This window comes from Ipomoea nil, unplaced genomic scaffold (assembly GCF_001879475.1).
Source record: "Ipomoea nil cultivar Tokyo-kokei standard unplaced genomic scaffold, Asagao_1.1 scaffold3084, whole genome shotgun sequence".
Classification (NCBI taxonomy): Eukaryota; Viridiplantae; Streptophyta; class Magnoliopsida; order Solanales; family Convolvulaceae; genus Ipomoea; species Ipomoea nil.
In genome coordinates, this window is record NW_017619512.1 from 268,441 (window position 1) to 280,436 (window position 11,996).

The 11,996-nt window shown below is 37.7% G+C and overlaps 1 protein-coding gene across 5 annotated transcripts; it reads left to right on the forward strand.

Moving 5' to 3' along the window:
- Positions 1–2,215: 2,215 nt before the first annotated feature.
- LOC109166037 (F-box/LRR-repeat protein 17-like) lies at positions 2,216–10,704 on the forward strand. 5 transcript variants are annotated; one of them, XM_019314924.1, is made up of 6 exons: positions 2,216–2,299; positions 2,369–2,622; positions 3,937–4,034; positions 4,123–4,370; positions 4,695–4,769; positions 8,193–8,522. In XM_019314924.1, the coding sequence occupies exons 3-6, from the start codon at positions 3,965–3,967 to the stop codon at positions 8,307–8,309; spliced, it is 510 nt and encodes a 169-aa protein (XP_019170469.1). In that variant the 5' UTR covers positions 2,216–2,299; positions 2,369–2,622; positions 3,937–3,964; the 3' UTR covers positions 8,310–8,522. The 5 variants fall into 5 exon arrangements, with proteins under 5 accessions (XP_019170469.1, XP_019170466.1, XP_019170468.1 ...); XM_019314921.1 differs by lacking the exons at positions 2,216–2,299; positions 8,193–8,522 and adding an exon at positions 10,617–10,704 and having other exon boundaries at positions 2,309–2,622; XM_019314923.1 differs by lacking the exon at positions 2,216–2,299 and having other exon boundaries at positions 2,309–2,622.
- Positions 10,705–11,996: the final 1,292 nt, after the last annotated feature.

Sequence of the window (11,996 nt, forward strand, 5' to 3'; positions counted from 1 at the left end):
GTGTATCTATGTTTTGTTTGGGGAGTTTAGGAAGTGAAGGTGGTGCCAGCTAAGTGTAGAGGAAGAAGAGATCCACACAAGAAGATGAGACAACATGGACTCCCATTAAGCTTTATTAGACTCTGTGAAGTCTAAATTCTAGATGAAATGCTTAGAAATGCTAGAAATGCTAGATTATTGATGTGGTTGAGCTATTAAGTGATCTATTGTTGATCTCTGATTTGTTGTTGATGGTTTCGAAGTGTTGGTTTGCACTGAAAGTGTTTACAGGCGAAGAATAAGATATCTGGTGCACTAGAACATCCAACGGAGCTAGCCAACGGACCCTGGCAAGGTCTGTTGGCCAGCCCCGTTGAGTGGTGGACCATGGCAACGGGACATGGCAAGGCCCGTTGCCAAGCCCCGTTGCTAGGCGGGGCTGAGTGGTGGGGCTTCTCAATCCCCGTCACCAAGCCCCGCCAGGTCAAAACAGTGTAGTGGTCGGGCCCTTTGTGGCTCAGCTACGTTTCGTTCGGACCGGGACTCGCGGGCCCTTGAGGCTCGGACACTCGGGCTCGATACGACGCACTTGTAGAAGTTCGTTTCGTGTGATTCGGAGTTAGAAAGCATGATTTATAGATGAAAATGTGATAATCGAATACTCAGCATATGTTTGTGTTCTGTAAATATGTTACAGTAAGTGGAACTGAAGCATTTGAGTATTTTAATTTGTTAAGAAGCATGTCTAAATATCTGATAGTATTTATTGAGAGGAATTGCTAAGTGTTTGATCTTGAGTAATTGATGAGAAGTATGACAAATTATATGATTGTTAGACTAAGAAGCATGAACTCTATTTGTTAAATTTCGCTAGAAAAGCATGCCTAGAATGTCTATTATGACTTGTTGAGAATTTTGCAAAGTATATTACATGTTGAAGTGTTCAGAGCATGATTTACAGTGAATGAGTTTTGTTGAGTATTTGGAATTCAAGTGCATGTTGAATACTTGCTAAGTGTTGCCAAAAAATATTTGATAAGTTATGATTTATATGCATGCTTAGGCAGTTGTTGAGAATTCATAGTGAAAGAAGTTTTGAAGCATATTCTACAGTAAAGTGCATATTTGAACATATCTTGTTTTAAAATGCATAAGTGGCCAAAGTGTGCCTAAGTATTATTTTCAAAAACTCATAGCTACTTTAGAAAGTCATTATCTTGTTGCATTGAGAGATTGTTGAGAAGTTATGTGAATAAGTTGCATAAGTAAAGAAGTTGCATGAGATATATATATATATGCTATCTATTGTGTGGAAAATAGTATTTTGGAGGACCGTTAGGACTATGTCCTTTCGGAAGAAAAGAGCAAGATTGGTTAAAAACTGGCAATATTGAAAGAAAGAAAGAAAGCAAGATCGGTTAAAAACTGGCAATATTGAAAGAGAGAAAGCAAAGCAAGATTGGTTAAGAACCGGCAAGAAACGGACATTGCGATCTGATATCATGTAACGAGGTAGATATTTTCGAGTTACGAGGTTGGAGACTTCCCGCCAGGCTTAGAATCCTGGTTAGGGGGTGTGCACATTAAAAGTACGATACCTGATTCCACAGAGAAAGTAAGCAAGAAAAAAAAAAAAAAAGATAAAGAACCAAGAGAGTGGTTTTGTGGGCGAGTTGAGTATTAAGCCGGCTAGATTGCTGAGCATGTAAAGGTCCATTCACGAGTGTGAAGGTCCTACCTCCCCACGAGTTAGAGGTTCTGTAGTTACGGATGTGGCGGATGCACGAGATTGCACCGTATGCTAGGGCTTCGCTGCGGCAGAGAACCTGCCTCGCACAAGAAAAAGCAATCGAGTCAAGAGACTCAAGAGAACAAAAGCGAGTCATTGTGACTTTAAGAAACCTCCACAGAAAAAGTATATCTTTTTACAAAAGAGTGTATATGTATACCTATGTATACTTATACTAAAGTATCATGTTCATTTTATTGCATGATCAAGTAAATTGCACGAGATCGCATAATGAGTATATGATTGCACTAGATTCACTAGTACAAAATGGACCAAAGAAATTCGAGTTTAAGCTACCCTTCTTTAAACAAGGGTAGTGTATTATTTTTAAAAAATGGGACGGTGGCATAATTGTAATTAAATCAATAAGAAACCGCTACCCTTTCTAAAATAAGGTAGCGGTTTTCAAAGACGGAAAGAGTTTCCGCTGCCCTCTCTCGTAGCAAGGGAAGCGGAAACAATATCTAAAAAAAAAAAAAAAGAAAAAAAAAAGAAGTCAGATCATCGAAAACCCTCACAACCCTCAACATAGTTCTCCGTCCTCACCTCCCTCCCTCAACACACGTCGACGCCTCACCTCCCTCCCTCAGCACAAGCCAGCGTCGACGCCTCACCTCCCTCCCTCAACACACGCCGGCGCCGACGCCTCACTAGCGACTCGCTCAGCCGTCGCGACAGTTCTCCTCACCGCCACACAGTTCTCCCACCGCTACACAGGTTTCCTCAGCCGACGCGCCGCGAGTTCCACCTGTTCATCCATTCACCGTCGCCACACCCTCATCTACTGTCTCCACCGCCACAGTTATCCGTCGTCGCCGCCGCTGCTCCGATTCACCGCCGCTGCTTCGTCTCAGGTAATATTTTTTTTTGGTTATTTTTTTTAATTATTATTGTAATAAATATTATGTTTGTTAATTTTTATAATTTGTATTTCGAATTTTTAGTTATTTTTGTTATTATAAACCAATTGTCCTAAAGCTTTAAATTTGCAGTGAAAAACCAATTGTCGTAAAGCTTGAATTCTTTTTGTTTGTTTGTGTGTGTCTGCAGTAGGTACGAATGTTGGAAACAATGTTAGGATAGTTTTGCAAATTCAAAATTATTTTATATATAAACATATTACAGTGGGGACATACTATATATAAAGCTAGTGTTTCATAAACATATATTGGAGAGGGGATTTGATTCAAAAATGCAGTGGGGATCAGTGAACACCACAAATCAATGCAGTGGTTCTACTACTGTATATTGCTTATTTCTTTCTGTCATGGAGATTTTGAGGTTATCTATGTTGTTGTTATATATATATATATATATATATATATATATATATATATATATATATATATATATATATATAGAGCCACTTCTGCTCGGGATTTTGCAGGTGAAACATTGCCATCCAAGTAGTTTGCATTATATTTGCACTTAATCTTATGGTTATTTCTAGAACTATGTTGGTTTCCATTTATCTCTTGCACTTGAATATTTGCAGCTCTCATTGCCATTAACGGTCTAGTTGATAAAACATTGATATGGCATTTGAATAGAATATGATCTTGATAAATGATGTTATGATGAGGTGGAAAAGTTCAGAAAGAGCTCTAGAAGTGGGAAAGATGAATTAGAGCATGTCCTAAAGGCATTATTAGAACAGAACATAACTAACAGAGTTTACACCATCACTGCTTTAACACTGGTATAGAAAGTAGGATGAGTAGTTGGGGGTCTTCTGACTTCTAGTAGTGAGCCTGATTGATATGGAGTGCACATTGAATTATTGAAATGACAAAATAGATCCTATGGATCAATTTGTGTGGTTTTAACACTTTTGTGCCTTATTCCTCCTACTCTTTTACCCGGTTTTTGAATGGATTCTTTCCCTTTTCCAAAACATTACTCTCATATCTACTCTTTTTTTTTCTTTTTTCAATTTCTTTTCCTATGAAGGGACAGTATCCTGATCATTCCTTGACTTGTAAGAAAAAACCTGAACAGAGAAGCAAAATATTAAATCTAAATATGCTACAGCTGGTTGATTGGTAACAGATGCAGTTTAGTCTGAATTAAATCATGCTTCTGGGATAATTCCAAGTTCTATGAACATATTATTGTATTTAGTTTGCATGACTGTCTATTTTGATTGATGTTTTTCCTTTTTATTTCAGGTCTAGTATAAGTGATAGTGGCATTGGAATGATACCCAATGTTTTTCCTGAGACATTGTCCAAACTTCTCCTTGCCCTTTGTCCTAATATTACTTCAAGTAATGCTTAAAATGCCCTTCACTAAGTTATTCCTGGGACCTATTTATCTGCACTTCATATGATACCTATGACATGCTTGTTCTTTAGGTGGTATTCAATTTGCTACAGCTCAATTGCCTCAACTAGACATTATGGACTGTGGAATGACCATATGTGATCCAAATTTAGGCAGCCCAGAGGATAATGGTGACTCTGACATTCAAAAAATACCCAACAGCGAGTTACACCGTGCATATAAAAAGTTGATCATTAAACACAGCCGTGCATATCAAATGTTGATCATTAAACACAGCCGGTTGAAGAAATTAAGCTTATGGGGTTGCTTTGGCTTAGATGTGAGCTTTTATATATTCAGTAGTTGAATACTTGAATTATAGGTATTGAGGGTAGATTGCTTGCTATTTGGTATATTTGCAGTTGGGTTCATCATTTTAATGGGTTGTGGAGCATTTTTAATGAAAATATTTGAAATTTAGTAGAAAACTCCCTACATGCATAGTAGCGCAAGGAGAACTACAATAGACAGATGGAAGCTTACGACTAAGAAAATGTTAATAAGTTTTCATATATTATTCAATTCGTATAGTTATCTTGGTTGTCTTGTTTCTTTAGTATGTTTTATGTTTGAAGTTTGATTCTTTCTTGTGATTGACAAATAGGCGGGAGGTGATGAGGAAGAGTCTGTTAAGTCCAAGTCTGAAGTGAATGATGATGAGGAAGACGGCAATGGAGAGGTTTGTCAACGTTTCATTATGAGCTTTTAAGTATAATAGTCTTAAAAAAAAAAAGTACATTATACACTGTATTTATTTATGATCGATCTATGTGATGAATGTAGCATGCTAATCATATTTAAAGATCATGTGCTTTATTCATTCTTTTTATACATGCATATATACTTAAAAAGTATAAAGTATCTATTATCATATGCAAATTTATTATGTAAGTTTTAGTTTTGGTTGTCTGCTCATCACTTTGAATAACAAATTATTACATTAGAAATAAGTGATCTTGCTCCTTTACTTTTACTTTAGTATTTGATATAGTGTGTTGATAATATTGGATTAATATGTAGTGTGTTGTGTGTTGATAATATTGTGTTAATATGTAGTGTGTTGTGTGTTGATAATATTGTGTTAATATATAGTGTTGATATGTAGTGTATGAATTTTGTATAGGATTTTTAAAAAATTGGGGGATTTAAAAATAAAATGATTTAAAAATAAATAAATAAATAATCTGCTACCCTTCTTTTGTAAGAAGGGTAGCGGATGCTTTAAAATATAATCATATTCGCTACCCTTCCATACAAGGGTAGCGGAAAGCTCACAACTTTCAGCATCCCTCGCATCCGCTACCCTTGTACAAGGGTAGCGGATGACCCTTTACAAGGGTAGCGAATGTGCATATATGTACTAGTGATTGCATATTGAGTATGATTGCACGAGATTGCATAATGAGTATATGATTGCACTAGATTGCATATTGAGTATGATTGCACTAGATTGCACAATGAGTATATGATTGATTGCATATTGAGTATGATTGTACGAGATTGCATAATGAGTATATGAGCACTAGATTGCATAATGAGTATGATTGCACGAGATTGCATAATGAGTATATGATTGCACTAGATTGCATATAGAGTGCATAATGAGTATGATTGTACTAGATTGCATATTGAGTATGATTTCACTAGATTGCGCAATGAGTATATTATTGATTGTATATTGAGTATATGATTGATTGTATATTGAGTATATGACCGCACGAGATTCCATGTTGAGTATATGATAGCATGAGATTGCTTAGAGTATATGATAGCACAAGACTGTTTATTGAGTTATGTGTTAGTATGAGATTGCTACTGAGGTGTTAAGTATGTGAAAGTATGAGCTCGATGATAAGCTAGATATTTGTGAAAGCATGCCTATATGATAATTAGGTTGCAAGCATATAGAAACCCTGTTAAGCATGTTTAAGTGATGCCTAAGTGATTGAGAATGCTTGATCTGAGTATGTGAAATAAATATTTTCCAAAAGTATATGTTAGTGGTTTAATTGGTCAAAAATCCTAACTTATAATTGGCAATATTATTATGGCATACTAAGATAGGATTAGTTCAGTGTCTGTTTTGTTCTACAGAGGACTGATCAACCAGATTCAACAACAGAAGGACTGACACTGAAGATCTGTTTTAGGAAGCTGTTTTCCTGAAAAGAAGCTGTACCGTTGGATCAAATCAATCGCGTCTGCATTCTATTTGACTAGCCACATTAATTAGGGTTCATCACCCTTAAGTCTATTTGTTATCGGGCCAAGAAGAAAAATATCTACGAGTTCCTCAGCACTCAGTCTTCCTCTCTCTCTGCATCCTTGCCTCCCTTGATTTGTTCTTCTCCTCTCACAAAAATCTCCAATGGCGGATCCAGTAAGAAATATCATCATCAAACTCGGAAGCAAGACACATTCTCCAGAAGTGGCTTTTAAGCATATCCAGACGCTATTATAGTTTGCCGTGAAGAAGAAACTCAAGCTTGATCCTCTGCTTCGTGATGAGATATTGGTGACTGTTATGACAAACTACCCAGAGTTTTATGCTGATTGGTCTGAAGAAGATGCAACTAATCTGCTGATGATGGTTTCTGAAGCCAGTGATGAGGTTTCTCCAATATCTATTCCAGAACCCTCGGATGGAAATCGGGGCGGGGCATTTCTTCGGCATTTTGCACAACGAGCCCTAGAACCTGCTGAGGTCTCTCGACGGCAAGCAGAGTCGCAGCCCTTGTATCTCGAAGCTGCTGAAAAAGAGGCAAGACACAGACTGGAGATCCTCCGAAACAGGTCAAACAATTCTGATTCTCCTATTGAAATTTCACCGGATAAGCCTTATGATTCTGCTACTCCGTCTTGTGTTCCTGCTAATAATGAAAATTTAACTGCTTTGATCTCTGAGAAACCCCCTGTGAATGCTGATCCTTCATCCCTGCCGTTAAGTGAGTTGATTGTGTGAAAAATGATGTCTTGCATGTATCTAATGAGAAAGAAAAATTATCTGATGAGCCCAATAATCTAAGTCTAATTGTATTCTCTTCTAATAATATTGTTCTGCCATCTGCTAAGATTGCTGTTGATCCCAAGCCATGCTGATGATTCTTCTTATTTACCTGCTAATGTTGAGTCTGTTGACCTCTCAAGCCCCCATAAGTCTGAGAAAACAGGTGGAATCCCAGTCTACACTGCCACATCGTTAGGTGAAAGTCTGGAGCATGTGCGACATTTTGCTGGACTACCGTCTGCTTCGATTCCTCAACCATATCGAGTGATTCACCCATCTGAATCCTCCAGCGAAGATGATATGATTCTAGCTGAAGTTTATGGGTCTCAAGCACCTCCATCTGACATTCCAACCATTGAGGCCACTGCTCATCCTGACTCCACAAAATTTAAAATACGAGAGGTTACTAATCTGCTTGATGGCTCTTCTGCTCAAGTATCTGACTCCAGTCATTCTGTGACTCCTATTCAATCGCCAACCAAAGAAACAAGAAGGTCTAAGAGGAAGAATGTTCCTGTAAAAGTTATTGCTGAGACAAGTGATGACAATGCTGACACAGATCAGCCTGAGAAGAAAAGAAAGTCTAGTGAAACAGTCAAATCTGAATCTAATCCACCTATCCAACAAATTTTCAAGACTCTACGCTCTTCTGTTAAGCAAAAGGGTTCTGTTGCTACTCAACCACCTGTTGTCCCCGCATCTTTCACCAGAAAAGTGAAACCTGCTACCTGATAAACATTATTTTTAGTGTTATTTTTAATGATATTTTTATAGCTAATTTACAATAATTGATTAATTTATATATAGTTTTATTTATTATTTTGATTAAATAACTTTGTTAATATTATTCAATTTTAGGTTTTTTTTTTTATTAAATTTATTTTATTATTTTATTATTTGAATTCTATCGGTCTAATACTTTCTTAATCTAATAATAATAATAATAGTAGTAGTAGTAGTAGTAGTTTAGTTGTACTTGATCAATATGGAGTTCTAATAATTGTAGAATTTTATTGGGTTCTAATTTATTTTATGAAGTGAAAAATAATTATTTCTATAATTCATCGGTCTAAGTTTTTGTGTGGTAAACTAAAGCTCCCGGTCAACAACTATGAACGAGAAAAGAGATCGCAGACGACACGAACCACTCTCTTCGGCCATAGCTGCAACGTGCAGGATAGTGCGGAGCTTGAGGATCGAAAAAGATGTTGATGTTGGAACAATATAAAAAGAAGAAGTGCGAAGGGAGAAGGCATCAATCTACCCCGGAGCAATTCCGGTGGCAGTGAACAATTCCGTTCCAGCGACGTTGGTGCGGACGGCAGCTCCAAATTAATTTTTGGCACAACAATTCTGGTTTGGGCAAATTACATTCAGTGTCGTTGCGACTGTTTGGCAGCAACAAATTCCAGCAACTTCTGGGCAATTTCCTGATTTTTAATTCATTTATTAATTTAGTAATTTGTTTGCACTTTATGTTTTGTTGCTACTTGGAGGAGTTAATTTATGATGTTTAGCTGCTTATTGTAAAGCCTTTTGAGTAGTGCTCTTTTTCACCTTTAAGCTACTGTTAATTGTGACTCTTCCTGGGTTTATTTTTCTATTCTTCAAATTGCAATGCCTTTTATTAAATCTTTAATTTCCAATTTGTTGCTTAGCTTTATCACAATTGTGTTAATGGTTGATATTAAAATGCATTCTTAATTTTTATTATATTTGTTAATTGATTTTAGTGTCGAATTGCTACTAAGTTTTATTATATTTGCTTTTTAAGTGTTGATGTTAAAATGCTTCCCTAGATTTTTATCATTCCGTTAGATATCAAGTTTTCTGCGATTTCCTTTTGTTCTTTAGTTTTTGATTATTTATTGTCTTTTAAGTTCTTTCCATACATTTGATTTAATTATTCTGCAATTCAGATTTCTTGTTAAACTCTTTTATTCCATCTAATTATTTTCAAGATTATAAATTGCATATTATCAATTCCTCTTGGGTTCGACCCTTGTCTTTGCACACTACCACTACACTGACTCGTGCACTTGCGAGGACATGTATAAAATTGTCCATCACTACCCGTGCCAGAGGTCGGAGCATTACACCTAAGGTTCAAGCTGCTGAAAGCTCTGACACATCCATTTACAGACCTCAATTTGTTTCTCCTTCTGCTCAAGCCAAGTGGTCCACAGTGGTCCGAAGAGAACTGATTGTTCAAAGATCGGTTGATGAAAACCAGATGAATTCCGTCTGTGATGTTCTGCCCTTGCTGAGTGAAGTGGGTCTTCTGAAGACTGTCACTGCCATCTGTCCTTATTCCAAGCTGCTCACATAAGAATTTTACTGTAATCTCAATGAGGAGATGGACAATTTGTCTGGAGAGCACCCACTGTAGATTTTCATTCGAGGGAAATGGTATGTGTTTGGCCCTGACATGATTAACGAATACTATGGCCTGCAAGGAGTCCAAGAGGAGGCTATCACTGACTGGGATGCAGTGGCCAAAACAGTCACAGGTGGACAAGCTGACAGATGGCCTACTGGTGATAAGGATACTCTACCTAGCTCTCAGCTCACCTCAAAATATGTGATTCTTCATCGTCTTGCTCTACATAACTGGCTCCCTTCGACACATTTCCACACTGTCGGCAAGCCACTGGCCAGTCTCTTATTCAGAATTGGAACCAAGATGCCCTTTGACCTTGGGTCATGGATCTATTCTCATATTCTCACTCTGATTCACCCGAGAGAACAAAAGGTACGACTGCCCTTTCCTAATTTGATCTTTGGAATTCTTACAACACAGGGCCTTGAGCCTATGACGAGTGAGGTGATCAGTCCGACCCTTCTCTACACGGTGGACCGGCGTCTGTTGATTGGAGAACATATTTGTGATGTTACGCCGGTGACTGCACCCTCCAATCCTGAGACTGATACAGTGGGAGATGACTCGCCGCATGCACGAGATCTTCAACTCTCTATCCAATTGAAGGCAAGAGTCTCTGAGCTCGAGACCGTTCATGGCATAATCGCTAAACAGCTGACAGGGGCTCGTACAGAATTAGCCACTGTTCTTCTTCGTTTAAGCCTGACTGAGGCCTCGGCTGCTGCTCCTGTGAAGTCTGACAGTGAGACTCCCTCCAACGCTTGACCTGGCTTTGGCTCTCTTTTGGCAAAAAGGGGGAGTATGAACTCAGGGGGAGTTGTTTGTGTTTTTGTGTACCTTCTGGCCCTGGCTGGGCGATTGTTTGTGATGGCATCTCCTTTTTGAAGAATGTTTTTCTTGACTTAGTTTTGATCCAGCATGACATGTATGGTGTGTTTTTATTTCTGCAATGTAATCAAATGTTGGGTGGCTTTATGATAGCCTATCTTAGTTATCTCAGTTCTTATGTCTTTCTATATAGTCGAGTTGTTTTGCCAAATAATAGCCAAAGGGAGAGTTTTTTAGTGTTTTAATTGTTCAAAAACCCCAACTTATAATTGGCAATATTAGTATGGCATACTAAGATAGGATTAGTTCAGTGTCTGTTTTGTTCTACAGAGAACTGATCAACCAGATTCAACAACAGAAGGACTGACACTGAAGATCTGTTTTAGGAAGCTGTTTTCCTAAATATTGTACGCGGTTTTATAGAAGTCAGATTTGGACAGAAGATCAGCATATCTGCTTTGGAAAGGTATGGACCGAATCCTTAAGATTACATTCTTCAAATATCGTCCTACCATCTACAATCAAAGACATCTATGAAAGGAGTATTCTTTTGACGGAACTATAAGTATCCTCATTCGAAGAGAATTAGGGTTACGCTTTTGAAAAAGAAGAAAACACTTCACATCAGTTTGATGAGATCAAATATTTGATTATCATGCCTCTTCTCAATACAACATGTTCATGGTGATTAAGATGACGAACTTGAGAAGAATCACTGCTGCTTAAACGAAAGGACACTGTGATCACACTGTTGTGGGAACAACTGTAAAGAGCGTCATTGAAGTGGACTGCATCAGAGTGGGCTCTCCAAGTGAAGGGATTTCATTGGACTTCTGTATGCATAGCTCTCCATCTTCAACAATCCACTAAACCTGTATAGACTAGGTATGTACCTTGTGTGGGGCACTTGGGTAAGATTATTGTATATCTACCTTTGTACATCGGATTATGATTTAGTGGATTGGACGCCTATGTGATCGTCCCCCAGACGTAGATACACACTGTATCGAACTAGGTAAACATTCTGTGTCGTTGCTTTGTGGTGTTATCTTTTCTTTAATCTTCACTGTGATTAGTTATTACTGATTGAATTCATCGCTGAATCAGTCAGTTCATTTAGTTAGTTGATTAATCCAGTTAATCCGTTTAAAAAAAAGAGAAAATGCAAAATTATAGTATATACTATAGTACTTTACAGGGTTGAGTGGAGTTATACTTAACTTCGTGCTAACGGGTTTGTTTTCTACTTGTTGTTTGTTAACCCCTTTCAAGTGGGCCCAGTTCGTGAGAGAGAGTACGAGTTAGACTAGACTAGCATTAGTTAGTTTTTGTAGTCTAAACTCTTGATGTTATTTACTCTTTTGAGACTTGTAGATGTCTACCCTATGTTATGATGGTGCTGGACACCAAGGTTTATCCCTTAGTTTGTTTGATGTTTAGTAAGACTTTTTATGAATCAGTTGTTATTCTTAGCCTGTGCAATCACCGTGAAGGGTGATTGTGGCGGTAACACCTCCTTTGAGTTGTTTAGTAAAGTTTATTCCGTTACCTTTCAATGTTAAGTTTGTTAATTAAGTTTAAGAAAAGTGGGGTGTTACACTCATACCCCCGAGTTTTTCTTTGCTTGCACAATGATTGGAGATCCTCAAAAAAGGCCTATTTTGTTTGGATTGCCGGATGATGAAAGTAGG

Bases quoted from the DNA above. Each gene is read 5' to 3' on its own strand.
- LOC109166037 (XM_019314924.1), top strand. From the start codon at position 3,965: ATGATACCCAATGTTTTTCCTGAGACATTGTCCAAACTTCTCCTTGCC. The intron at 4,035-4,122 runs GTAATGCTTAAA...CTTGTTCTTTAG, and splicing joins TTGTCCTAATATTACTTCAA to GTGGTATTCAATTTGCTACA. The intron at 4,371-4,694 runs GTGAGCTTTTAT...ATTGACAAATAG, and splicing joins GGGGTTGCTTTGGCTTAGAT to GCGGGAGGTGATGAGGAAGA.